This window comes from Palaemon carinicauda, chromosome 31 (assembly GCF_036898095.1).
Source record: "Palaemon carinicauda isolate YSFRI2023 chromosome 31, ASM3689809v2, whole genome shotgun sequence".
Taxonomy (NCBI): domain Eukaryota; kingdom Metazoa; phylum Arthropoda; class Malacostraca; order Decapoda; family Palaemonidae; genus Palaemon; species Palaemon carinicauda.
In genome coordinates, this window is record NC_090755.1 from 29,624,733 (window position 1) to 29,652,551 (window position 27,819).

At 36.2% G+C, this 27,819-nt stretch overlaps 1 protein-coding gene across 1 annotated transcript in view; it reads right to left on the reverse strand.

The window, feature by feature from the left end:
• LOC137624375 (ankyrin repeat domain-containing protein 29-like) overlaps nucleotides 1–27,819 on the reverse strand; it is a 617,540-nt gene that overhangs the window by 26,221 nt on the left and 563,500 nt on the right. Inside the window, exons 2-5 of the mRNA XM_068355089.1 lie at nucleotides 26,143–26,253; nucleotides 16,360–16,458; nucleotides 15,274–15,372; nucleotides 12,216–12,395 (exon numbers count right to left, since the gene is read on the reverse strand). Coding sequence (XP_068211190.1) covers nucleotides 12,216–12,395; nucleotides 15,274–15,372; nucleotides 16,360–16,458; nucleotides 26,143–26,253 — 489 coding nt within the window. The remainder of the gene's footprint in view (nucleotides 1–12,215; nucleotides 12,396–15,273; nucleotides 15,373–16,359; nucleotides 16,459–26,142; nucleotides 26,254–27,819) is intronic.

Below are 27,819 nucleotides of genomic sequence, written 5' to 3' on the forward strand. Positions count from 1 at the left end.
ATTATCTAGCACCAAAATGACATGAGTGGATTAAGAATATCAACATAATCATTATCTGTGAATATTCCTAACAATTTGACAAGCTCCCCTGGCCCCTTAACCCACATCCAACGCAAGAAATTAATACAGACTTTTCCATTCTTGTTCCTTTATTTAATATTTTTGTTTCATAGCAAGTGCCGCCCTTCTTCAACCGTGCGTTACTTGTGCTTCTACAGAAATATAGTATTTTTCACGAGGGAGAAATTGCAGTTTTCTAAAATTCGTGATTATATGGGGTTTAGCATAAAAGTAATCCTAGGCGACATTCTTTTTGCTGTTGCGTTAGAGTTACTTTATCAACAGGGATATAGAAATTGATACTATCTTCATGGATGCGTTGTCTTGAGGTGCTTGGGTGGGAAAAATGATTTCAGGAAAAGCAATTTTTACAATATTTCATTGAAGAATATAGGACAAATAATAACATTTAGCTGTTTTTGAGATTAAGAAAATAATGTTTCGAGATAAATAGATCCCTACTTTGAAATTAAATTATCTTTAATAATTATAGCAATATTTGATTTTTAAATAAACATAGGCCTCCAAAGAAACACACGATTTATAAAAGTTTGATTTTGAGGACTAAAAATGATGATGTTATATAAAAACCCCTACCGACTTGATCAAGAGGCATCAGCGAAACACTAAGCAGTGGTCATCTGCCCTGATCAAAATACAGATTAAATACGATGTCACGGTTACTGGAATCCAGATAGCTACTTAAAAAATCAAATGCATTATAATGCTACACAATTTTCAAGTTTTAGAGACAACATACGATCTTAAAATTGTAGTTAATTGCCATTAAACACAATAATAGTTGCTGTAAGAAATTCACTTTAAACCTTAAATGCTAATTTCGACATCAGTTTTGTCATTTTCTTGCTAGATGACCAAACTACGAAACAAGACGCGTAATAAACATGAATTTAATCACTGAGAGAGAGAGAGAGAGAGAGAGAGAGAGAGAGAGAGAGAGAGAGAGAGAGAGAGAGAGAGAGAGAGAGAATTTCTATTATTCATAGATTTTGCAATATATATTGGTGTTAAATGTCCTCGTATTTGTTTTATTAACATGTTCTTAGTGTCTTTCATGTTAAACAAATGAATGATTTCGACAAGTATAAAGAATTTTTATTAATTGACCTAAGAAATTTTCCAGAGAAAGCCTCTGACCTTCAAACAAATTATTTTTATCCTCTTTTCAAAACTCCTGGGTGCTTTAACCGGCAAACCCTCCCTCGCCTCTCAAAACTCCTACCAGTTAACTGGCAAACCCTCCCTCACCCGATACTATCGTCTCTTACACCTAACATTCTAAACTCTCTAGAAAGTGGGAGTGAAATTAAGGTGACTCCAAGAGTGGAGACCTTTCCCACAACACCAACCACAGAATAATGTCCACTTGGCCTGGTAAACTGCTGCTGAAGACTTACAGAGGTATTCCGACATCTCTTTCGCAGTCTCTCGTGAAAAACCTCTCCGAGAGCAGATGCTGGATAACCTTTTCCCATGAAGCTGAAGGGATCCTTCTGTTTTGTGGAAGATTCAGGGACGGGGTTTACAAGGCAGGTCAGGAAGAGAAGGCAATTCCTCGGAGTTTCTGCCAGCAGAAGTAGAAGGTCCTCTGTGGAGCTATGAGAGTCAACTTGAGGTTGGGCGCCACTAACCCAATTCCGGACACTCCTTATCAGGCAGAATTGCGGAAAAGCTTATACGTTGAGGCCTTTCCATGGATGTTGGAATGTATTCTTGGACACAGATTCAGGATCTGAACTGGAGAGCATTACACTGAAAGAATGCGATTTACCGAGGTTGCAAACATATCCACCATTTGAGAACCTCCATAGTCAGACTCTCCGTCGCTATCCAAGGACATAAAGCCATTTGGATCCAACTACTGCATGTGTGCTCTGCTAAGCTTGTCGGCCATTCTGCCTGGAACAAAGTGGGCTGTTATGGCAATTGAGTTGAGCTCCCCTCACTCTTACAGTTTCTACTGCTAGCTGGCACAGTTGTAATAATAACATGCCTCCTTGTTTGATGATGAAGGCCACTATGATAGTGTTGTTACTCATCAACACCACTGAGTGACCTGTAAGAATAAGGCAAAAATGTTGAAGAGCTAGAAATACTGCCTTAATCTCTAGGAAATTTAAATGCTCTTGCTGTGCCATCTCAAACCACAGTCCCAAAGCCAGATGTTGACAGATGTGAACCCCCCTACCCTTCCTGTGAGGAACGAGAACTGTGGGGGAAGAGATGACAGAGGGCATCCTATCAAGATGTTTGACTCTTCTAACTACTACTGAAGATCACTTTAGGATTCTTCCCCCACCAGCACTAGTGAGAGTGGTTGGTCCAGGTATTGAGACCAATGCTGCTTTATCTCCCATTGCAAGGAGTGGAGGTGAAGATTTCAGGTGTCCTAGTAGACTGTGCCACTGGTGGGCCAGCAGGCAGGTGGGATAGACAAAGAAAGGTAGAGCTACCTATCCGAGACAAAGACACTTTCCTAGGACAGAAACACCTTTCCAGCCTGTGTTGATGTCACAGGTAGATAGATCAGTCTTCTTATGGGTGTCAATACAGAGTAATTTTGATTTACAATGATCCCAGATCTTGGCAAAACGAAAGAAACCTGTCTCTGTGGAGGAAAATGATATCCTCCAACTCGGCCAAGATTAGTCAATCATCTAGAATAGCTAGATACCAAAGATAAAGAATGGCATTGGCGTGCATCTATACCAAAACTAGACTAAAAATTTTGAAGACTTAAGGAACAGTTTACAGGCCAAAGCAGAATACAGGTATCCTTAACTGGAATACTCTGCTGGCTACCATCATCCTTGGGTACTTCATGGATGACTGATGAATCGGGAAAGGAAAACACACGACCTCTAGGTCTATGGTTACCATGAAATCTGAGGGCCTGATCCTTTGTCTGACTGTTGCAGCCATCTCCATCTTGAACAGCGTTTGCTGCATAACCCCGCTCAAGGCCAAAATATCGATGACCAGTCTCTCCACAGCCCTTCTTTACAAGAAAGAGTCTACTGTAGAAGCCTGGGGAGTCGTCATCGATCTCTTGGAGGGCACCCTTCTCCAACATGACCTGAAGGGCCAGAGCCTTCAGAGACCATCGATGATAAGATAGTGATATCATTGGAGGAGCAACCAGGGGAGGGGGAGAGTTTGTGAACAGGAGTAGGTACCCAGAATGAAAGACCACCATCCCACTTTCCACCCCAGGGAACCACCATCTCCTCTAATTGGTCTGCAGGCATCCTCTCACTAATGGCATTGCGGGAGGATTGCCTCCCCTAGTGAGGCCTTCGATCTCTACCTCTTCCTCTGCCCTTATTTTGTTTATGGACCTGGTGAGACTGAAGGGCTGATTCTGGTTATTTTTTAGAATCAAAGGTTAAGAGCAGGCTACATCCTTCTGCACCTTCTTTCAAGGCTGCAGTGGTTACGAATCTGACTTAGCCTTACAAGAGGCTGAAGCCTGAGGTTGTCTTGTGTGTTCTTTCTCTATTTCTCTCTAGCAGCTTCAACCTTCTATGCAGGGAAGAAAGAGGGCCCTTGATGGAAGACTTTCTTAGATTCAGACCTCCTCAGCAGCCAGTACAGTATTATTATATTATTATATTATATTATATTATATTTTATTATATTATATTATTTTAGTATATTATTATATTATATATTATTATATTATATTAGTAAATTATATATTATTATATTATATTAGTAAATTATATATTATTATATTATATTATATTATTACTTGCTAAAAGCTACAACCCTAGTTGGAAAAGCAAGATGCTATAAGCCCAAGGGCACCAACAAGGAAAATAGCCCCGTGAGGAAAGGAAATAAGGAAATGAATAAATTAAGAGGAATAATTAACAATTAGAAATATTTTAAGAACAATAACAACATTGAAATAAATCTTTCATATTTAAACTATTAAAACTCAAAAAAAAAAACAAGAGGAAGAGAAACAACTTAGAACAGCGTGCCCAAGGGCACCCTCAAGCATGAGAACTCCACCCCAAAACATGGGAAGACCATGGTACAGAGGCTATGGCACTGCCCAAGACTAGAGAACAATAGTTTGATTTTGTAGTGTCCTTCTCCTAAAAGACCTGCTTACTATAGCTACCCTTACCATGAGGAAAGTATCCACTGACCAATTACAGAGCAGTAGATGTAAAGAATAGGTCAGAATATTCGGTGTATGCATAGGCAAACGGAAAATTAGCCGTAACTAGAGAGAAGGATCCAATGTAGTACTGTCTGACCAGTCAAAGGACCCAATGACACTCTTTAGCAGTAGTATCTCAATGGGTGGCTGGTGCCCTGGCTAACCTACCAAATACCTATGCTTGTGGAACCTAGACATCATAGCACCCAGTTGGCCCATTGGTTGGCCACCTGGTGCATTAGGAACTCAATGGCCCAAGCCTCCACAAGGACTAAATCCTTAAGGGCTTCCCTCATATCAAGAGTGAGGCATGTCTCCTGTGTCGAGTAAGAAGCTGACAGTCCCTGACCAGCAGTCAGTCCAAGAGGCTGCCTGCTTAGTGGCCATGGCCATGGCTTCCATACCTGAAGCCTCTTCCACCGAAAAGGATACTGCAGTGGTTGTTAACTGCTCCATAGAAACCCCTAGCATCAGGGTCGACACTAATGAATTCAAGGGAGAGGAGAAGGATGGGCTTCCTTGGTCTTATAATACTTCCTTTGCCTACAAAATGGTGCAGGAATCCGGCGGGAAGACTTTCCCGCTCTCAGCAAATCCCCTTCCCAAGAAGGGCACGGTAGAGACTGTCAATAGCTGCTTTCCTGACTTTGAGGCGAGACGAAAGAGCTTCCCCAAATGCACTGAAGGACTTGGAGGAAAATCAAATCTGATTCACCTTTCTCAGTGTCCGGAAGTTTAAGTCTAGTTGGTTGTGGCCGAGTCATAATCAGGGTCTTCCCTCAGGTTATCATGACGGATCGATCCTGAGAGGTGGTCGTCGTCTAAGATAATATCCCTCCCCACCACTCTGATGGAAGAATGAGAGCCCGAAGGAACGGAGGAAGTGTCCCTAGAGAAGTCTCTAGCCTGGGCGACAGGGATGTGCTTGGTCATCCAAGGATCTGAGAAGGCTGATGACTTGGGAACTGTTTTCCAGTGCTTGCTCCCCTTTTCTCTGTAAGCAGCAGCCATAGCAAAGAGATTTCTCGTTGGACCCTCACAGTCCTTATGGACGTTCTTGACTTTTTTCTGGATGTTTTATTCCATCCTCTCTGGCCCTCTTAACTGGCGGAGAGTGGTCAGAATTTAACTCTACAGGTAAAAGCCTATAGAATTGTTTACTAGGGTAATTTCTCTGTGAGAGAGAGAGAGAGAGAGAGAGAGAGAGAGAGAGAGAGAGAGAGAGAGAGAGAGAGAGAGAGAGAGAGAGAGAGAGAGAGAGAGAGAAACCCTCTGTGAGATCTTGTATAAGTGTACCCCATTTCTAATTCTTTTCCTGGAATGCACGTTGCCAGCTGCCTATCCCCGTTCCTGGGTGGGTTAGAATTCCGGATCCAGCCTGGACGGTCTGGGTTCTGATATTGGAGATGCTATCGGCAAACAATGTTTCGCATACCTTGTTGGAGAGTCCACTTGCTTTTTCCTACCCTTGGTAGTCTGGAAGAGGAACGGCCAGTGCATTCTGAATGGGACCTAGAAAGATTATTCGAATCTGAAAAGCAGAAAATTCAGAATATAGCAGTCTTTATCTCCCAGTCAAAGTGCACCTAGAAGTCTCCGGTGAAATGCTAGAATCTCGCCTAGAATGAGAAAACCTGGAATGCGAGGCGCGGTGACTTGAAGCGCATTCTGGAGATGCGCAGGAATGTGAAGCGTGTCTGAAAGAGGCTCGCTTAGTGCGAAAAGCAAACTCTGGGCCGAGATGACCTTAGGAGAGACACACTCAAGTGGATTACTTGGAAAAGATGAGTCTGGAAGCACATGCTGGTGATGTGCTTCTGCAAGAAGCTCATCTGGAAATGGAAGCTTCTCTTAAGGAATCTACAGAAGGAGAGGAGAGGAGTATGTTGCCTGTACAAGGCTAAGCTACGATCCCCATCCAAAGAGGAAGGATCTTGCAAAGGTTGAGGAACAGTCTTGTAGAAGGCTCAGAGACCTTGAAGGACGAGGTTTGGAAACTCAATTAACCATCTCTGAAATGGAGAAAATAATATCTTGTAGGGAAAGGCGCCGAGGAGAAAAGCCTCCTACTGAAGGCTACAAAGGGCTGAAGAGACCAAGGACTTCTTGGGAAACACCAAAGGGTTAACTTCATCTGTGACAGGAACCTCCTGCTGGTATCTCGCTTACAGAGCCTACTGCAGTTTCTCCTCCAAAGGGGGAACCTTCAATCCCCACAGGAGGCTACAGCAACCACAACACATCCGATACCTGAAAACATGGAGGCTTCCGCTGAGGAGGAGACCCCACCATTTCCCTGGGGGAAATGGAAGGACCCCCTTGCCTCTGGACTTGCCCTAAAGTTGAAGGAGCACCACTCTTACTTGATTGACTTCCGGAGGAGGCCAATGGAAAAAGAGTCTGAAAGAAGAGTACAGAGTGTCAAAGAAGCAAGTTGGGCGTTGTTTAACTTTGAAGAAAACCCCGAAGATAAAGAATGGTGAAGAATCCCTTTTTGGCTGCTTCTTTCTCCTTCCGCCGTAAGTTTCTACTGGGATGATGGTCACTCCTGACACTCATCATATGGTGGAACCCTCTGCAAAAGGGCATGTCCAGTGAGGATCAACATTCAATGCACTAAAAAGCGGAACAAGTCTCAGCAACAATCCATGGCATTTTCTTACTTCAGTATCTGTCCTTACCGAAACCACAAGCACTCAAAGCCAAATCTAATTGTAAAAGAGAGAATGTCCATTCTCACTGACAGCTGATATCAAATTCACCAACTTAGTGCTAAAATAACCTCTTGCTAACTTGCGGAGAATAACAGATAACTTTAGAGCTAAGAAATCTGCAGTCTTTACTAAAACTAATGAAAATCCCATTTGGGTCTACAACTCCATAAGCATTAAGTCCATCAAGAGAGCTTTAATTTCATGTGACCGAAAAGCTAAACTAATTTGTTTAGCCTCGGGAAAACAGGAACGAGGAATATCAAGTTTCTCATTTATTTGCTTACCATCAAACACATCAGCTAAAAGTGTAGCATTTTCCTATGGGGAGTGAATGACAAAGCCATCTGGTTTAAGTAATGGAGGAACTGTTACATCTACACCAAACAGTGCGTAGATTTAAAGGTAGCCCACCACTTTTGTTCCTGGGTTGTACCAGAAAGGGTTATGGTTAAATTGAATTCCTTTACTTGTTGAAGCAAAAACGTTCTAAGCAAAAGCTTTTAGTCATTCCAAGTCAAATATGATCTGTTACCATTCCAAAGATAAACCTCCTGCTTCTCCGAATAAGAATGTCTACAATCATCAGTGAACTATGCTTTGTCTTTCACTCTGTATTTTAGCACATGAGAAAGAATACACCTATAAATTTTGTTGATCAGATTTTTATTCAAAAGAACAACAGGCTCAACACTATTATATAATTTTGATCAATGTAAATAAAAAGAAAAAATCCCAAAATGCCACTCTAGTCTGCCTGAGACTTTATATAAATTTTATACGAGTATGACACATCAGTCTTCACTACTAATAGAATTAAGGCATGATCTGAGTCCCAACTGGAAAGTAACCTTACTTGTTACAACGCCAGGTGAGTCGGTGTATACTAAATTCAAGCAGTTATCAGACCTGTGAGTAGCTTCACTTAGGATTTGATCGCAGCCCGAATCAGAGGCAAAGTCCACATGGCTTAAGCCATGGCGATCAGTTGGAGAAACAAAATTTAACCACTTCCTATGCTGAGCAATGAAATCACCAATAAAAAACAAAAGGTTATTTTCTATCATCATCTGATACCAGTCATAATGGTAAGAAGACGATCAAAGATAGAATCATCCTTGTCTAGATTCTGGTAGATCAAACACAAATAGTTTTTATGCCCGCTACAGACTTTTATTACCTGAATCTCAAGACAGCCACATTAGTAGCAGGACTTATGTGAAGCAGGGTACACAGTCATAATGTACACTACCATTCTCCTTACACTAGGAATGGCATCCCGTTTCAAAATTATTCACTTCTTAAAACCAGTAATAAGGAGCTCAGGTAAGGCCTCATTTGAGAAACCAATGTTTCCAAGCACAAAAGAATATCATACTGTTTGGGCACAACTGTAAAGTCTTGAATATTGGTATGCAGACCACGAATATTGCAATACATTTTGACGACACTGGCAAAGTCTAGGACGTACTGGTCCCGGATTTCGCTTGGTCTCTAGACAATATAAGAATTAAAAACAAAAACATTCATCATATTTAAAGACTAACTTAACAATGATGATAAAAAAAAACAATATGTACAACAATAATGATACAACCAATACTGTAGATGACCAACATGGTGGTGGAGACACGCCATGCATGGATAAATACCCTCCAGGATAGCCACTTCAACTGAAGGGGGGGACAGTAGGGATGGTTTTGAAAATTGATACTTTGTGAGGAAGATAAACAACCAGGCAACCATGGCCCTTCTATTAAGCCTGGCCAACACACTATTTCAAAGAAAACTGGAGGAAGAGTAAACAGATAGAATAGTGTGTTTGTGTATGCCCTCAAGCAAGAGCACTTTACCCCAAGACAGTGGAAGACCATGGTAGAGAGGCTATGGCACTACCCAAGACTAGAGAACAATAGTTTGATTTTGGAGTTTCCTTCTCCTAGAAGAGCTGCTTACCATAGCTAAAGTCTCCCTTCTACTCTTACCAAGAGAAAAAGTAGCCACTGAACAATTACAGTGCAGTAGTTAACCACTTGAGTGAAAAAGAAGTGTTTGGTAATCTCAAGTGTTGTCAGATACATAAGGAGTCAGGACAGAAGAGAATAAGGAAACAAGTCCAGACTACTTGGTGTATGTGTAGGCAAAAGATAAATGAGCCATAACAAGAGCAAGGGATCCAATTTACTACTGTCTGGTCAGTCAAAGGACCCAGCAACTCTCTAGCAGTAGTATGTCAATGGGTGACTGGTGCCTTGGCCAACCTACTAGCCTGTAGGAGAGTAGAATGCAGCAATCGTCAAAATCCTTCAGTATGTGAACACTTGGTTCACACAGGACTTTGAACTGGAACCTTACTCTAATGAAGACTTAGCAAAGAAGACGACCTGGAGGACAGAAAGATTGGATATGAAGGTACATATCCTTCAGGTCCACAGGATTGAAGAGGTAATTTTTCTTATGATGGATTGTACATGGTTTGCCATCTCCATCTTAAATGGTATTTGGGAACCAACCGTTTGATGCAGAAATCGATTACCAGTGTTCAGTTCCCCATTTACTTTTCCATTTGGAATAGTCCAACTTCAAGAGTCAAGAGAGCTTTTGAACATGTTCTTCTTCTATTGTCTCTGCTTCTGATTCTAGGGGATGAGTTCTGGCAGATATTGGAAGTAGGTTTGGGATGTCATCCGTGTGTGAATGAGAAGGCACAGTAAAGGACTCCCGCACACCAGTTCCCCGTTCTTTTGGTGTCACTTGTAACTTCTTGCCTGACATACCCTGACTCACAGTAGCTATAGGAAGATATTGACGACTCCAGCATCTGCCCCCCACTTTTCTTTCTCTAACTATTTGCCTTAAAATGGCCAAGTTAAGGGTGAAAGGATGGCGCACTCTGTGCCTTTCTAGGGGAGGAGAGACTGGAGATGCTGACTAGACCTATAGTTTGCAGAGCTATTAGCCCAAAGGGCAATGGAGTTCTTGGACAGTTACCTTTGAACGGCCTGGATCTTCGAAGAAAAAAAAAAATTGATAAAGAAAGTACAAAGGATTTTCTGTTTTCATTTAAACTCGTGTTTATGATGTATTTCCATACTCCTCAAGGGAATTTGGGTTCTTACAATCTGGTAACGCTGACTCAAGTCTTGATAACAATTTGTAGCAATGCTGTCGCCTCATGTAAAACAAGAAGCATATATTGAATATATTGCTCTTCAAGCATAAACTATCATCTAATGGTACATTTTCCCTTGCATTTATAGATGCAAAATTAAAGTAAAGTTGTATATTGAATTTATATATGATTATAACTTATAGAACATATTATGTACTTTATCAAAGTCCGAAATTATACAACGAAACAGGGGCTCATAGAGGATAAGACCACTTCGAGAGGCCCTTATTTTATTAATGTTAGAAAAAACTACCTCTAGAAACAAAAATCCAATTAAATGCTTTAAAAAACCGGAACATCTTTTCTGACCATATCTCTATTTGGTATTAAGAAAAATGTGACTTAACAAGACAAGACAATATTAGACCACCCACCACTAATCTTCTCCACACCTATAGTTTAGTCTTAGGCACAGGTCCTATTCGGATGCGTGTATTTCACATAGTCTGCAAGTTATATATATATATATATATATATATATATATATATATATATATATATATATATATATATATATATATATATATATATATATATAACCTTAATTCGCATTTTGAAGATGTGTGTAAAGCCTCAAGACTATCCATATTCTAACAGTGATATACGCAGTAGGGTGTTTAATGATAATAATGAATATATATATATATATATATATATATATATATATATATATATGTGTGTGTGTGTGTGTGTGTGTATATATATATATATATATATATATATATATATATATATATACATATATATATATATATATATATATATATATATATATATATATATATATATATATATATATATATATAATGTGTGTATCAAATTTTGTATTAACTTGTCTCGTTTAAAATAAAAGGGTCCTCAGCTTATATGAAAGTAAATGAACAAGCAACAAACTATAGAAGTATGAAAAAGAATATAGGTAGTCTAATGATCAATAAGATTTAATACAATTATATGGAAAATCATTAGAGGAATAATACCAGGCCAATTATTGGATAACTGTTTTAGTAACAATAAACTATCCGAAATACTGAATCCTGTAGTTTTTGTTTTAGCCAATTAGTTGGGCACGTCGGTAATAGATGGCGCCCATCAGGCGCATGTTTTATTTTACACTGGTAGGCTTTCCTGTTTTCCCTTTCCCTTACAGTCTTTGGTTAGAATTGGTTAGAATCTCAACAACGGAGTTCTAGCTTCACAAAGTATAGTCCTATAAAACGACAAAGGTTTCTATTTCTGTAGAAACAAATTGTTAGTTAAGAAAAAAAAAAGATTCACTGAATTTTCCAATCATCACTGCATATGGCCCTAATTTTATCATGGCTACATTTTTAAACACTAATGATTTTAAATATATGAAAGATCTTTTCGGTTTATTTAAGATTCCAAGCAAAGAAAATTGCTGTTTAATAGCGCAACTGATTAGTACAGCATTTTTGGCCTTTTAGCCACACGTAAACGGTAAAACAGTATGGTAATACTGTATTTGCAAATGGCATTTAATGGAAGACACGCAGTTGCTGCAGCAGGCTGATGCAATTTTCCATGGTTATTTTATACTTGTGTAATGTTGATAAAATTCCATTGGTAATTAGTTTTCAGAAAAAAGTTTACTGATCCTCCAACCACTGAAGCAAGTCATACGTAGGCCTACCCATAAAATTACTCACTTTTTTTAACACTTTTAACACTGAACAGGAATAAGAATTATGTTAAGCACTTGGAATTTGGAATAATCCTGAAGTTTTTTTTCATGTAGCCTCCAAATATAAGAAAGTTACTGAAGATTTCCCACCTACTTCAACAACCAATAAGATTATCTGTAGTTCAGGCTTTATGTATGGTATATTCACCCCCTATTCTGGCCACTTTACTCAATTATAAAACAATACGGTATTCATTTGTGCAAGATCAAGCTGCTTTACGGATAGCTCTGGGCATAGCACAATACTAATTCACCACAATGCTTAAAAAATACCAAACATTGACACCATTCAGTCAGAAATGATACATAAAATAAACAAAACTGGATTATAATACTACGTCTTATGAATATGTACCAACATCAATGATTTCTCACCTTAGCACCAGCTGCGAGCAGCGTCCGGACGACACTTGTGTGGCCATTCTGCGCGGCTACAAAAACCGCAGTGGCCCGGTCTTTCATAGCACTTTGTGGGTCAGCACCTCGACGTAACAATTCTTGCACTACATCCCAGTGACCACACTGGGCAGCCACGATCAATGCTGTGCCGCCATCCTGAAAGGGGCAGGTTATTGGGAAATTTTGAAAAATTGTGGAATTACACGATTCTACGTTATTGCTTTTTTTTCGTCAACTATTTTTTGTATCTGTACATAATTATAATACCATATATATATATATATATATATATATATATATATATATATATATATATATATATATATATATATATATATATATATATATATATATATAGGTACTACTGTAGCCTACACAACCCAAAATTTTAAAAATATTATTTGGTCTTGGAAGAAATTTATCAACAAACAATTTATTTTATTAGATACTTTCGTAATTGTTTACAACACTACGCTCTCCATTTACTCCAAAATAATGTAATCCTGCAGTTATCATCTTCTTGCACAGTAATTAGTTGGTTATTTGAAATCTGGGAAAGCAATAATTAGCAAGATATGTTGAGGAAGGGGGTAAGGGGTTATAAAAAGAAAATAGCTCAGTTTCCTCACCAAACGAATTGGAACTGACATGTCAACATAGTCAACCAAACAGAATTCGCGATGCCAGCGTACATTTGATAATTATACTGTATATTCAAAATATACTTAATAAAGAAATAGAGTGATTAAAAAGTGTCACTATTTGTAAATTGCATATTTTATGGACACTTTTGAGTAAATTAATCTTTTAATCAAGTATATTTTGAATATTCAGTACAGTATATCAAATGTACGCTGGCATCACGAACTTCTGTTTATGTACGCTGGCATTACGAATTCTGTTTGGTTAACATGTCAGTTCCAAGTCGTTTAGTGAGGAAACAGAGCTATTTTCTTTTTATAACCCCTTCCCCCTTCCTCGACATATCTTGCTAATTATTGCTTTCCCAGAATTTAAATAACCACCAAATTATTGTGCAAGAAGATGAGAACTGCAGGATTCCATTATTTTGGAGTAAATGGAGAGTGTAGTGTTGTAAACAATTACCCATACTTCCTTCACAATATATTAGACAAATGGTCTTAAGACTATTTTTTTTTCTTTTTTAAAGAAATGGGAGGAATCTAATGCCCATTGTTACTTAGCAGAACAGCAGTGTTCAATAATTCTAATTCATATGAAAAAAAATCCAACCCTAAGAGGTACATATTTATTTATTTATTTCACGCTTACTAAAATCAAGAAAAGATTAATCAACAAGCAAAAAAATTTGGCTCCTCGGTACATTTAAAAGGGCAAATTAAAGGTTTCTGAATACTGTTATTCTTCAGGCGTCGAGAATATTCTCCATCATTTTTTAGTAAATGAATGTCGCAGGAGTAAAATTTTCTAATCTTTGTAGAAGTTTATACATTTTGAATATCTGCAATATGATTTTCCCATATATTAATGTTAAAAATCTAACCGTTCAATGTAATTTAAAACGTCGAAGTGATTGGTAAAGTAGAGTTGCTGTAGCCTTTAATACTGAACTTATTTTTCTCTATTGCTTAAAATGAAATGGTATTTCGCTATGGGAATTTACTGACATCTTACATAGATTACCCCCCCCCCCCCAAAAAAAAAGAAACTTTAAATGCATTGGAATGCCATCACCGACTATCTGAAATTATTATTCATGTTAGAATTGCATCTTATTTGCATGGAATAGTTTCAATTTCCCATCATACGGCCGAATGGGCTCTTTGATATGAAAATATTCCTGCATTTCTCATAAAATATCTCTTGTACATTAAACGGTCAAAGTTTCGAATGTAATATTTGAGCACAAATGTCAACATATTATTATTATTATTATTATTTTTTTTTTCTTTGCACCCCATTTGACAGTTCCACCAATTTTCGTCTTTCTTCAGCAGATTATGTCTGTAAACAAATCCGTATCCATTTTACGTATGTGAAAGTAGTGCTAATTTGTCCCTATATAAAAACAAAAAACAAAAACTGCTGTAATATGAAAGAGCAAGTTTCGAAACAATCGCAGCAGATAAGTGTGTACGTTATACTATGTTACGGCTAGACATATATAAAGTGAGTCTGCATGTTGCTATACCAGACTGTTCTTTTTATAGAAGAGTGAACTGGTAGACATTAATAAATTATATGGAGGTGTTGTTAGTGTAATTTTGGAAATATTAAAGTTGACGAAATATTTACAAATACGTTAATGAGTGAGGTGATCATTTTGATATTCACAATGGGCATGATTTTATCTCCTGTTGGGGCGTTGATGCTTTGGAGGAAAGTGTGGCAAGTTACATTATTTACGAAGATAAATGATCAAATTCTGTTAAGTGGTTTTACTCGTAGGCAGTGTCCATTAAAATACAGCAAACAACTTAGTGTTCATTAATTGTCTATGTAAGACCAATTCAATACAAAGATTTTGTTATACAATATGTATTCATGTTAAACATCAATGGTATAAAACTAGTCTGTTGTTATCTAGTAAGAATACCATATAATATCAAAGCATAAAGTGATGAATTTTCTTATTGTCTCGCAGTCTATGAAACTGGAGTTCGAGTTCGAGCCCTACTCAAGCCCCACAATTTCTAGTAGTGTCTACAACCTAACCCTCCTTCCGAGGTAGGGATGGGGGGTTACTGGGGAGCCTATAGTCCTACCTGCTGGGTCATAGTAGCTATTGCTTGACCTTGGTCCTAGCTTGGATAGAAGGGGTACTTGAGAGCTGATCTATAAAGATAAGTTAGTCTTTAGGACATTTTCTTGTCCTTTACCTCTCCTATCCACAAACGACTTTAATGGTAAAGTATAGTAGAGCATTAAAAGAAATTAAACAGTGTTGTTTGATTCTAGCTCCTGGGGGCCGTGATCTGGCAACGTTCTTTGTGAAACGAGAATACAATTTTCTATTACGAACCTCCACTGTTCTCTTGAATCACAACTTTACCTTTGAGGCTTGATTAATCTTTCCTCCGTTGTCGAGGAGAAGATTAACAATGTCCAGGAATCCTCCTTGAGCTGCGAAGAACAGAGCTCCAGTTCCAGTCTGTTGAGAAGAAGAGTGAAAAAATTAACATCACTTCTAAACTTGAAGAAAATGGAGATTCTCAAAATTATGGCTAAAGAAATCAGTCTCCAGGAGCGATAATTCGTGAAGATTAGGACAGTACTTACCTCATAGTAATCACTACCATCATTATCACTATCATCATAACACAAACTTACTTTTGGAAACTTTTGCAAAACAAAATACGGTACCGTGAACAATGCGTTTTAATAAATAGTAATTTAAATTACAAATAACTTGAGTATACAGGATAAATCCCAAAGACACTTAAAAAAATATATAAGCACTACAATAACAGAAACTGCACATTATGAAATTAAAATGAAACTATTCAGAAAAAAAGTTAAGTATATTTTCAATGGTATATGCACACAATACATTGTACAGTACTACCAAAAAGTCCTAATATACTTTTGTTCCTCGAAGTTTAATAAAAAATCTTTCTCCTTCCTCCACTTTCGAAGAATTTATACGGAAAATGCCAAACTTAAAGCTATCCTCAAAATTAAAATGAACCTGGAAATGGGCAGTGACGCAAATCACAGAATATCGCATAGGAATTTTGAATGAATTAACATTAATGATACCCGGTTGATTGCAAACAGGGGGTGAACTGAGGAGCTGAAAGGTTTTAGTTATGTACGTGAATGGGAAGTTGAAAGTGGTTAAAATACTTTAATTTACCGTAGTTGGAATAGTGAGGAAACCCACAAACAAAAGAATGCAAAAATAATGGAAACGCTAGCATTACACATGCTGCCTTCCAATTTCATTGGGGCAAAAATGACTCCTCAAATTCTCTTATAAGTCTGCTTTCCTACTTCTATCATCAGCTATGAGGAAGGGATAATAGGAAAAATATTGACATACCCATATACTAACATTTACTTATCATTAGTATACATTTCCATCATTTTTGTCCTACCTTTAAGCATCTCTGAGAAATAGAATCCGACTAGAACTTACATGCCTAGTAGCATTAGGCTCGGCTCCCTGTTCCAGCAACTCCCGGACCAACTCCACGTGCCCATTCGCCGCTGCGAGAATGAGAGGAGTGGTGCCATCCTGTGGAATAAAAAGATATATCAGTTTTCCACTACCCTGGAGTAAAATAACTTACAAGGTTGGGCTAATCAAATTTATAGACATCACTAGTCCCGACATTAGCGGCTTTCAGTGTGGAGAGATATAGAGAGACAATAGCCTTGACACTATGAATGCCGGGATAGACTATATCAGGTGCTAGGGGACTTCCTATTTACATATGGTTATAGCATACACCTGATCATATTTACAAATTATGTTCAAAAGGATTAAATTTGAGTTGGTTTAAATGATAGCTGAGAGTGGAGCGAGGTTAATTTACAATTCAAATGGAGATGGCAAGATACGTCTGTTGAAACAAAGTTCAAACAAAAAGCAAGAAAATTACGGTGATAAAAAATAGGATAATATGCCTTGATATGTGTGGATGACAAGATTTCCCAGTTGTAATACCAATCATGTAGATGTGGCAGTAGGCATTTTTCACGGTATGAAATTGAATGAAAAAAGGCACTTCCACAACAGTCAGTAGTAGCCTATTGATAACAGAAATTTTACCAGTATTATTATTATCTATTATTATTATTATTATTACTTGTTAAGCTACAACCCTAGTTGGAAAAGCAGGATGCTATAAGCCCAGGGACTCCAAAAGGGAAAATAGCACAGTGAGGAAAGGAAACAAGGAAAAATAAAATAAGTTAAGAATAGTAACAACATTTAAATAAATATCTCCTATATAAACTATAAAAAACTTTAACAAAGCAAGAGGGAGAGAAATAAGATAGAATAGTGTGCCCGAGTGTACCCTCAAGCAAAAGAACACTAACCGTAGAAAGTGGAAGACCATGGCTATGGCACTACCCAAGACTAGAGCATAATGGTTTGATTTTGGAGTGTCCTTCTAGAAGAGCTAGCAATTAAAAAGTAAGTAGTAGTTAAAATATACAAAGACAGTAATGCTCTAATATTGTGGATTTGACAATTAACACTGACTACGCTAGATAATTCCTTCAATACTAAAAGAATGTATATGGCACGCAGACCACATGGGTTCTGCATGCAGTGTGCCTTGCCTTTTCGGTGTGTGGCCAGACCAGGAAAACAGCTAAGTAAAGTAACTGAAGTCAAGGAGCACAAATACTTAGCGAATGTTAATCAGAAAAAGGTGACTATAGCTTTACCAAGCGAATGTTAATCAGAAAAAGGTGACTATAGCTTTACCAAAAGCTAACGAGAAGTTGAAGAGGAAATATATATTTAACAAGTAATGAGAAGATATAGACATGACAGCTCTATTTTAATGTTGTTCCTGATCTCAAGACATTCTATATTCTATATTTATTAATTTTCATAGTTATTTATTTCCTTTCCTTACTGGGCTATTTTTCCAACTGGCCTCGGAGGAGTGATTAGAAATAAATAAGAATAGTATAGTGCCCACAAATATTTGTAAATATTTAAACTTGTGGAGTTGTAAAAGAATAACCGATTTAAACTAGAAGGATTACGATGCACGCTAATTAAAAAAAGATGTTGGAACTTGCTGTAATTGCACAGTATTTAGGATTGATACCTGGCAGGAACATGACATGTAGGAAATAGAATAGAGTATAAGGCGATTCTTTTCATCAAATAACGTCGTATGATGAAAGATAAGAGATTAAATAATGGAACTAAATGGGGAAATAATGTTAAAAACTGTAAAAAGTACGAACTTGACGGAGAAGAGGGAAGAAATGACAAAGAACGAAAAATAGAAGTGAAGAGAAACGGGAATGACTCAAAAGTTGTAGCTCGTAAGCGAAAATGGCGGAAGTTGGTACTTGGGAAAATTAATACGAAAGAAGACTTACACTGGAAAAAAAAACATAGATCTAATGAAGTTCGAAAACCAACCAAAACAAAAACGAATGAGTTATAAAAGCGTAAGCAATAAATAAAATAAGACAATGCTGTCTGTGTAGTCGATAGTTGATAAATGGTGAACTTTCAGCAAATAGCATGGCTTTGCACACCTATACTATAGGTAATAGGTTAACCAAGGCAATAGCCACCCTTAGACATACTACCACTAGAGATTTACTGGGGCCTTTGACTGGCCAGATAGCACTACAATGGGCCATACTCTGGTTACGGCTCCTTTTTCCTTTACCTACACAGACACTTAATAGTCTGGTCTATTCTTTTCACATTCTCCTGTTTCTTCATGCACCTGGCAACACTGAGATAACCAAAAAAATCCTCTTCACTCAGGGAGTTAACTACTGTAGGCCTACTTTCATTGTTCAGTGACTACTTGCCTTTTGGTAAGGGTAGAAAACTTTATTATTATTATTATTATTATTATTATTATTACTAAGTTTAACCCTAGTTGGAAACGCAGGATGCTATAAGTTAAAGGGGTTCAACTAAGAAAATAGCTCGGCGAGAAAAGAAATAAAGAAATATATAAACTACAAAAGAAGTAGCTCTCCTACGAGAAGGAAACTCCGCAATTAAACCATTGTTCTCTAGTCTTAGGTAGTGCCATAGCCTCTGTATACCATAGTCATCCACTGTCTTAGGTTAGAGTTCTCTTGCTTAAGGGTACACCCAGGCACAATATTCACTCTTTTTCCTTATTGCCTTTCCTCACTGAGCTAATTTTTCCGTTGGACCCCTTGGGCTTGTAGAACCCTCCTTTTTCAAATGGGGTTGTAGATTAACAAATAATAATAATGCCTATAAATGACATCGTGGGTAGAGCGCAGAGGGATCAGGTGCTACTACTACCATTGTTGTTGTTCTTCTTCTTCAGAAAAATATAGAGGAAATAACTGAAAAAAAGTAGAAAGGAGTGATTTATAGAAGGGAATTGCTCACAGACTTATTAGAGAAATGGATAGGAATACAAAGACCCTTTTTATGAAAGCGAGGTTAAACATGATCAACATAAAAGAAAATTTCAGACGAATTAAGTGGATGATGTTTGTGAATTGTGCAAAGAAGATGACATGCTTTTTCATTCAAAATCCTAGCAAAATGTGACGGAATCAAAGCTGAAAGAAGAGTTTAAAATAATACAAGAGGTTTCCAAAACTGATAACAAGGCATTTTCCCAATTTGTTTTAAGATGGACGCGATAAAAGTAAATCTTAATATTTTCACCTAGATTGTAGTTTTTTGTTGCATTGGTATAGTTCAATTTCATAGTATAAGCTAATCTTTGCAAACGTGTTTTGCGGAGTGAACAGTTAGGGACCTAGATTATTAGTAAAATTATTATTTTTCTAATTAATAAGAACATTAATATATATATAAATATATAATTGCTGGTGGCTTTCTGGTTAACTTCCACGTGACAAACATCTTCAACTATTCTCATCGGCAGCCACTGTCATTCTACATTGTTATAATTATAATTATTAAAATAATTTTAATTATAATTATAGTTATAATCATAATCAAAATAATTATAATATTTACAATTATTAAAATATTAAAATATTATTATTATTATTATTATTATTATTATTATTATTATTATTATTATTATTATTAGCTAAGCTACAACCCTCGTTGGGAAAGCAAGATGCTATAAGCACAAGGGCTCCAACAGGGAAAAACAGCCCATTGAGGAAACAAAATAAGGAAATAAACGATATGACAAATAATAAACCTTCAAAATAAAATATTTTAAAGACAGCGACAGCAACAAAACAGATATTTCATATATAAACTATAAAAAGACTTGTGTTAACCTGTTCAACATAAAAACATTTGCTGAAAGTTTGAACTTTTGAAGTTCTACCGATTCTGGTTAAAGTAAAGGAAGAATTGTTGCATCTACACCAAAGAGTGCAGATTTATGGGTAGTCCACCACTTATGTTCCTGGGTTGTACCAGATAGGGTTTCCTTTATGGTTAAATTGTATCCCTTTTCAGTTGAAGCATAAACTCTCTGAGAAAAATCTCTAAGCTGAGTATAGTTATTCCAAGTCAGATTATAACGATATACATTTTCACCGTTACTATTATAAGCATAATTAACTAAACCAATCTTATTATCTATGGATGGTAAGTGTTAGTCAATGTCAATACGATCTGTTAATATTCAAATCACTATGAAATTGTCATTATTAACTAGATCACTAAATATGAAATTGTACCAAGATCTGTTTTTAATAACAAGGAAGTGTTGGCATCATCATTATAACCTTATTTTCAAAATAAAGAATGATGCTGTGTATAACCTTAAATCTCCACACGCCTGACTTGAAATAGTATTTAATTATATGGAACAGCTGTATTGCTATTATAATTATCCTCAATATTTTGTAGTTCAGTATTTCAAACCAATAAATATAATCCAGTGCTACTACATTCAATTAATGCCAACTTGATTGCATATAAGAGCTACTACACGCAATATGTCTGTATGTACTACAACTCTTGAAACAACTTTCAGATTTTTCTATTTGGTATTGGCTCACGCTCTGAATGCATTCCATTCGTCAAAAATTATTATTTTTTTTTTGGAGTATACTCATTAAGGGTAGTCCATCCAAAATAACATTTCATATTTTTTCAGCCAACTCCTTTTGTAACACGTTAATTACTGTAAATGAAGAGAGCCCACCTAAACGTACGAAATTTCACAAAAATTAATTTAATCAAGATACAGATATAGCTCATTAAATTAATTCAAAAGGCCTTTGATGACGTTAAATATATGACAGAAGAGAAATTCACTATGAAAGACCGAATATATCATATATTGATTCATCATCATAGTATTATAGTCAGAAGCTAAATTTGATAAACAATGGTTTAGAAATATAAAAGTTCTAAGCTGGAGACGGAGAGCGAAAATGATTAATTACAGCTATGAACTTGTGTGTATATATGTATGTATATATATATATATATATATATATATATATATATATATATATATATATATATATATATATAGTTTAAAATACTCCGTTAAAGAAAAATGACTATATCTAGTGAGTTCCCGAGAAACTTATTTCTTTTTTTTAATATAAAATGATGTACAGTTGCACACAGGAATTCCCGGCATCCGAGGGAGTGGCACAACTCGCTCTGAGGAAGTTACAATATGTCACACCCTTACTGCATTGCGAGTAACCAAACAGATGGTGTAGTGAGAGAAGGCAAAGGTGGTGGGTAAGGGTGTGACAGGGTGTACTTCAAGAGCTTCCTGTGTCTCACTGTATGTCCATCGTGTATGTTTGTCCTTTTTAAAGATTCCAGTCAACATCCTAACCTCAAAACCACTGGAGATAATGACTTAAAAGAAGCTAATCGCTCTCTCTCTCTCTCTCTCTCTCTCTCTCTCTCTCTCTCTCTCTCTCTCTCTCTCTCTCTCTCACACACACTACGCGGGAAGTCAAAGCAACTATATCTACCATCATTGCATTTACCCTTACACCTAACTTAATCAATTAAAACGATGCAATATATTCTGATCTATTTCGGTCGTTGCCAGCAGTTTATACATTCGCTCTGCAAACAAATGCTTGCCAATAGAAAAATGTTCGCTTTCGACGAGTACAATAGCTGTCGTTTCCAAGGTACGCAATGTTTTAAAAACTACGTTCTGATAATATAGAGATAATAATGCTGATCTGGTCTATTAATCATCTACGCTCCCCTTTCACTGACAGGGGAAGAACAATGCCCTCTCAGCATATTATTCTTTTTTCAACTTTTAATTTATGTAATTGAATGGGCAGTTACCTCGCACAATAACGATCGGCATTAGAAGCCATTGACAAAATGGCAGAACCCATTCAAATGCACATTGTTCATGTATTAGGTAAATTTAAGCATGCTTTTTCTATTGATTTTCGAAAGCAGGACATGTACATTTTTATCAACTGTTCTGAATAAACAATGTTTTACTCAAATATTTGGATAAAAATCGTCGTTTGAATAATAAACGTCAATATATTTATCTGAATGATTGTAAAACACATAACATTATTAGAAGATATTTTGATAATTAACAGGTAAATAAATATACATGGGGAAACTAAACACGTAAATATAATATATAGATACTTATGTATATACATATACAAAATGTTATATATGTATTATAATGTATAAATGATATACAAATATATATATATATATATATATATATATATATATATATATATATATATATATATATGTATATATATATATATATATATATATATATTGTATAATATATATACATATACATTTTAGATTTGGAAAATATAGGAATTAACATTAATGAGGAATACCTTAACAACTTCAGATTTGCATGTGCCATAGCTGTGTTTAGTGAATCATGAGAAGGATTGCAAAAAATGATAGAAGATTTTAATAGAGAAAGCAGAAATATAGGCCTGAAAATGAATATGAGTAAAACTAAAAATTTTCAATCAAAATGCAGAGGTAATAAATAAACGTTATGGATGAACCTCTAGAGATTATTAATGAATATACGTACTTAGACAGCAAGTGTTTTCACAGGTCATGAGACCGAAATTAAAAGAAGGATAAGCATGGGATGGAGAGCTATTGGTAAACAAAATGAGATTATAAAATGTAAAATGCCACTTTCTTTAAAAAGAAAAGTATTCAATCAGATGGTCCTACCAGTCTTGACTTATGCATCAGAAAATTGGAGCCTTTCTAAAGCCTTAGAACCTAAGCTAGTTACACCTCAAAGAGCTATGGAAAGAATAATGATGGGAATAACAATAAGAGATAGAAAAAGATCAACATGGATACAAGACCAAACTAAAGTAGAGGATATTCAAACAACTAAGAAAAAGAAATGGACGTGGGAAGGAGATATAATAAGAATGGTAGATAATAGGTGCGCATTAAGAGTAACAGAATGGGTCCATAGAGATTGCAAAAGAAGCAGTGGAAGGAAGAGAAGACGAGGGGTTGATGAACTAAGAAAATTTCCGAGTATAAACTGCAAAGAAAGACCTTAATCAGAAGCGAGTGGAAGTACATGTTTAAAGGTTTAAAGGCCGCTCATGAATGGCAGAGGCAAGGGAGACTGACATTGCCTTATCACGCAAGACAATGCCCTAGAGACTGACCATATTACATACGATCAGCGGCCAAGCCTCCTCTCCACCCAAGCTAGGACCAAGGAGTGCCAGGTAATGGCTGCTGATGACTCTGCATATAGACCTATAGACTCCATCACACCCCCATCCATGGCTCACAAGGATAGTGAGGTTTTTAAGAATCTCCCAGTTTAAAATTACTAAAGAAAAATTTTAAATTAGAAATTGGAATGTTAGAACCATGAATTAGATTGGGAAGTTACAGAAAGTGGAGAATGAATTTATGAAATATAGTTTCGATATCCTGGCATTAACTGAAACTCGTTGTAAGGTGATTGATAAAGAAATTTTAGACCAAGGCACTATTTATATATCTTCGCAGGAAGAACAGATGGAGTTGGAAGAGGAGGGGTAGGAATGATGATGATACCAAGAGCAGAAAAGCCATTAACGGAGGCCCGTAGTGGACTAATTATGGTTAATGATGATGGTGACGTTGGTGATAATATAAATATATATATATATATATATATATATATATATATATATATATATATATATATATATATATATATATATATATATATATATATATATATATATATATATATATATATATGTGTGTGTGTGTGTGTGTGTGTATGTGTGTCTGTGCATTTGGTAGTATAAACCTAAGCAAACAACTACACGGCTATGACAGAAACCAATACACATAAGTATGTTGACATGTGTATTCCAGCCCAATATCAAAACCAAATCCTCCTCCAAGAAGGCCGTAGGGTGAATGCACAGGTAGACGGAGGCAGAGAAGTAGCCTAATCCCGATTCAATGGAATGAAAGAAACCCGAGTAAAAGAAGAGAGGGTCCCGCGGTCAGGAAGGATGATGAAATATATTATTGGAACAGGGCAGAGGGGTGGCAATGAATGAGCCTCCGTAAACGGGAGAGAATGTACAGATGGGAACAAGAATATAAATTATTGCTCCATCAGCAGTTCTTTTATAATTCACATATCCAATCGTTTTGTGATTGTCTTTTCTTGCTGGGTACGGTCACCACAGAGTTGTCCTTAATCTTTTCGTCTCTGACATTCGAGAATAAATATAAACATTTCGCTTTCTAAATTAAATTATAACTGACGGTGATACTGCATTCGCAACAGCTTCTTGAGGGAACGACAATAATTTTTCTACGGACTGCTAGATTTTAAACCAAATCTACCACCATATCCAACAAAAACAACAGCCACCAAAATTTCCTAAAGAACAAAAAGCTAAAGAATGCTTCTGGACACAGATGTTCTTCCAACCAAACATTATGAGAAGCACATCATTACTGTCCCCAATTGCCTTCGACAAATTCAAAGATTTTTCGAAAGGTATGTATTCACCCCCGACAGTTTTTTTAGTTTATTTAATTGTTTGTAACTATATATAAAAAAATAGTGTACTGATTCTGATCAAACTTGGTCATGTTGGGTATGATCTAAAGCTGGGTCTGTAACATTTTGGATAAATTACATCAGTGTACAAGTACACAGCAGTACTTCGAAAATATCCGCAATGATAAGTAAATGGCAAATATTTTGTTAGTTTATTTTTTGTTTGTGAACCTCATTACGCAAAAACTACAGAACCAATTTCAACGAAACTTGTGTGTTTGGGTCCAAGAACAAATCCATTATACTTTGGATAAAATACCTCGAAGTACAAGAACGCAGTGGAGTTAAGAGCAAACTAAGACCGCTTGGCGTGGCGAAGCCATGTTCTGTACTGAACCAACGCAAGAGCCCGTGTCTTACGAAAGGCAAGGTAATCTTAACACACACACCACACACACACACACTCTACTGAGAGCCCTTAATGTTTCTTTCGGTTCCCTTGAATATCCTGTTCTTCCAAGTCATGACTACTTTTGAAAAGATAAGTTTTGTGCTTTTTTCGAGCATTTCTGCACGTTTTCCAATTTTTTAAATTTTTCAGGTGACGCACAATAGGGTATGGAGGCAGTATTATATACGTTTTCTACCCTCTTTCTCTCATATATATATACATATATATATATATATATATATATATATATATATATATATATATATATATATATATATATATATATATTACTTTTGTCAAAAAAGAAATGGATTTAATCAGATGGTCCTACCACTATGAACTACGCAGGACAAACTTGTAGTTACAACTAAAAGAGCTATGAAAAGAATGATGATGGAAATAGACAGAAAAATAGCAACATGGATATGAGAGCAAACTGAAGTAGAGGATATTCTAAAAACATATAAGAAAAAGTGGACACGAGTAGGGCATATAACAAAAAATATAGGTAACCAATAGACATTAAGAATAACAGAATGGATCCCTAGAGATTATATATATATATATATATATATATATATATATATATATATATTTATATATATATATATATATATATATTATATATATATATATATAAAACGCGTAAACATTACATTTCACAATATTCAGAGTATAGTGAAAAACAACCAAACGAGATAAACCATGGAGGGTACACAACTAAACCTGGAGAAAACAAACAGAACCCCATGAACATCCGACGGATTCTTCTTAGAGTATTCACAAAGACTTTGAGACTCACCCTATCGGCGCAGTCGACGTGCACCCTCCCTGTGTCGAGCACTCTCACGGCATCCTCGACGTCCCCTTTGACAGCAGCTGCGTGTAGTCGTTGGTCGAATCTCGTGCACACCTGAGGATATAAAGGGCGACTATGTTTAAACAGGTAGAACGGAATGTGATCGGTATAGCGTCTTTTTGATGGGAGACTGACGCCAGGTTTAGCATAAAGGAATTCACATTGTATGTTTATCATCGAAGTGTTTAGTGGGAAAATGATTAAAATTTTAAGCAATAGTAAAAGTAAAAAGTAAACTTTGTTTTAGAAAAAAAAATTCCCGATTCAATCATGAATTCATATTCAACAATTGTTTAAATAAAAACGTTTTAAAGGAATTAATTATCATTCCACTTAAGGCTTGGATACATTTATTGCTAAAGAAAGAGAACTTAAAATTTGCGTTTTTTTTTTTAAATAAAGATTAAATTCTCCCTTTAGATATAGTATTACTAAAATTAATTCTCAGATATCTTACAAAATTGGACAATTTATAAAACATATTTGTACATATACGTATAAACTAAAATACCTTAATTCAATTTTTTTTTCTTTATTAATTTAGCATCGTCAAACATAACCGAAAATAAAAATGACAATTTCGAGTTCATATCACCCAAACATTTGTGTACACAGTTTCAGTAGACCAGAATGCTCCGAACTTCACTTTAATTAATAATATACATAACAAATTAATGCATATTACTGGTGGCATTCCAGAGTTTATAATCATCGCTGGCAACTCGGGCATGATAGGTATACAAACAAGTATGCTCTCGCGCGCGCGTACATACATACGTGCGCACGGTTACTCCAAAATAAACCATTCAGAAGTTAAGAGACCGAAATGACCTGAGTTGATCATACGTTACCCAACAATTCAATGTTGTTTTGCTCTCATTCTTTCAATTTTGTTATTTTACAAAAAAATGATATGGCAAGGAATGGGAATTATAAATATCAAGAACGAGTGAGAAAGGGAATACTATGCAAGATGGGAATGATATGGAGAGTGGAACATGGCAACAAGGGTATAGGCACTTCATCCTTTGAAAGAGATAGAACTTAATACCATCAACCTAAGATTAAATTCCAACGAACCCGAGAGAGAGAGAGAGAGAGAGAGAGAGAGAGAGAGAGAGAGAGAGAGAGAGAAATTATTGTCCTTATTGTCCTTCGAATTATGCAACAACAAAACTACTATTATTATTATTAGCTAAGCTACAGCCGTAGTTGGAAAAGAAGGATGCTGTAACCCCAAGGGCTCCAACAGGGAAAAATAGCCCAGTAAGTAGAGGAAATAAATTACAAGAGAAGTAATGAACAATTAAAATAACATATTAAGAACAGTAACAACATTAGGATAAATCTTTCATATATAAACTATAAAACTTCAAAAAATCAAGAGGAAGAGAAATAAGACAATGGAGACCATGGTACATAGGCTATGGCACTACCCAAGACTAGAGAACCATGGTTTGATTTTAAAGTGTCCTTCTCCTAGAAGAGATGCTTACCATGGCTAACTAAAGTCTCTTCTACCCATACCAAGAGGAAAATAGCCACTGAACAATTACATTGCAGTAGTTAACCCCTTGAACGAAGAAGAATTGTTTGGTAATCTCAGTTTTGTCAGGAGTA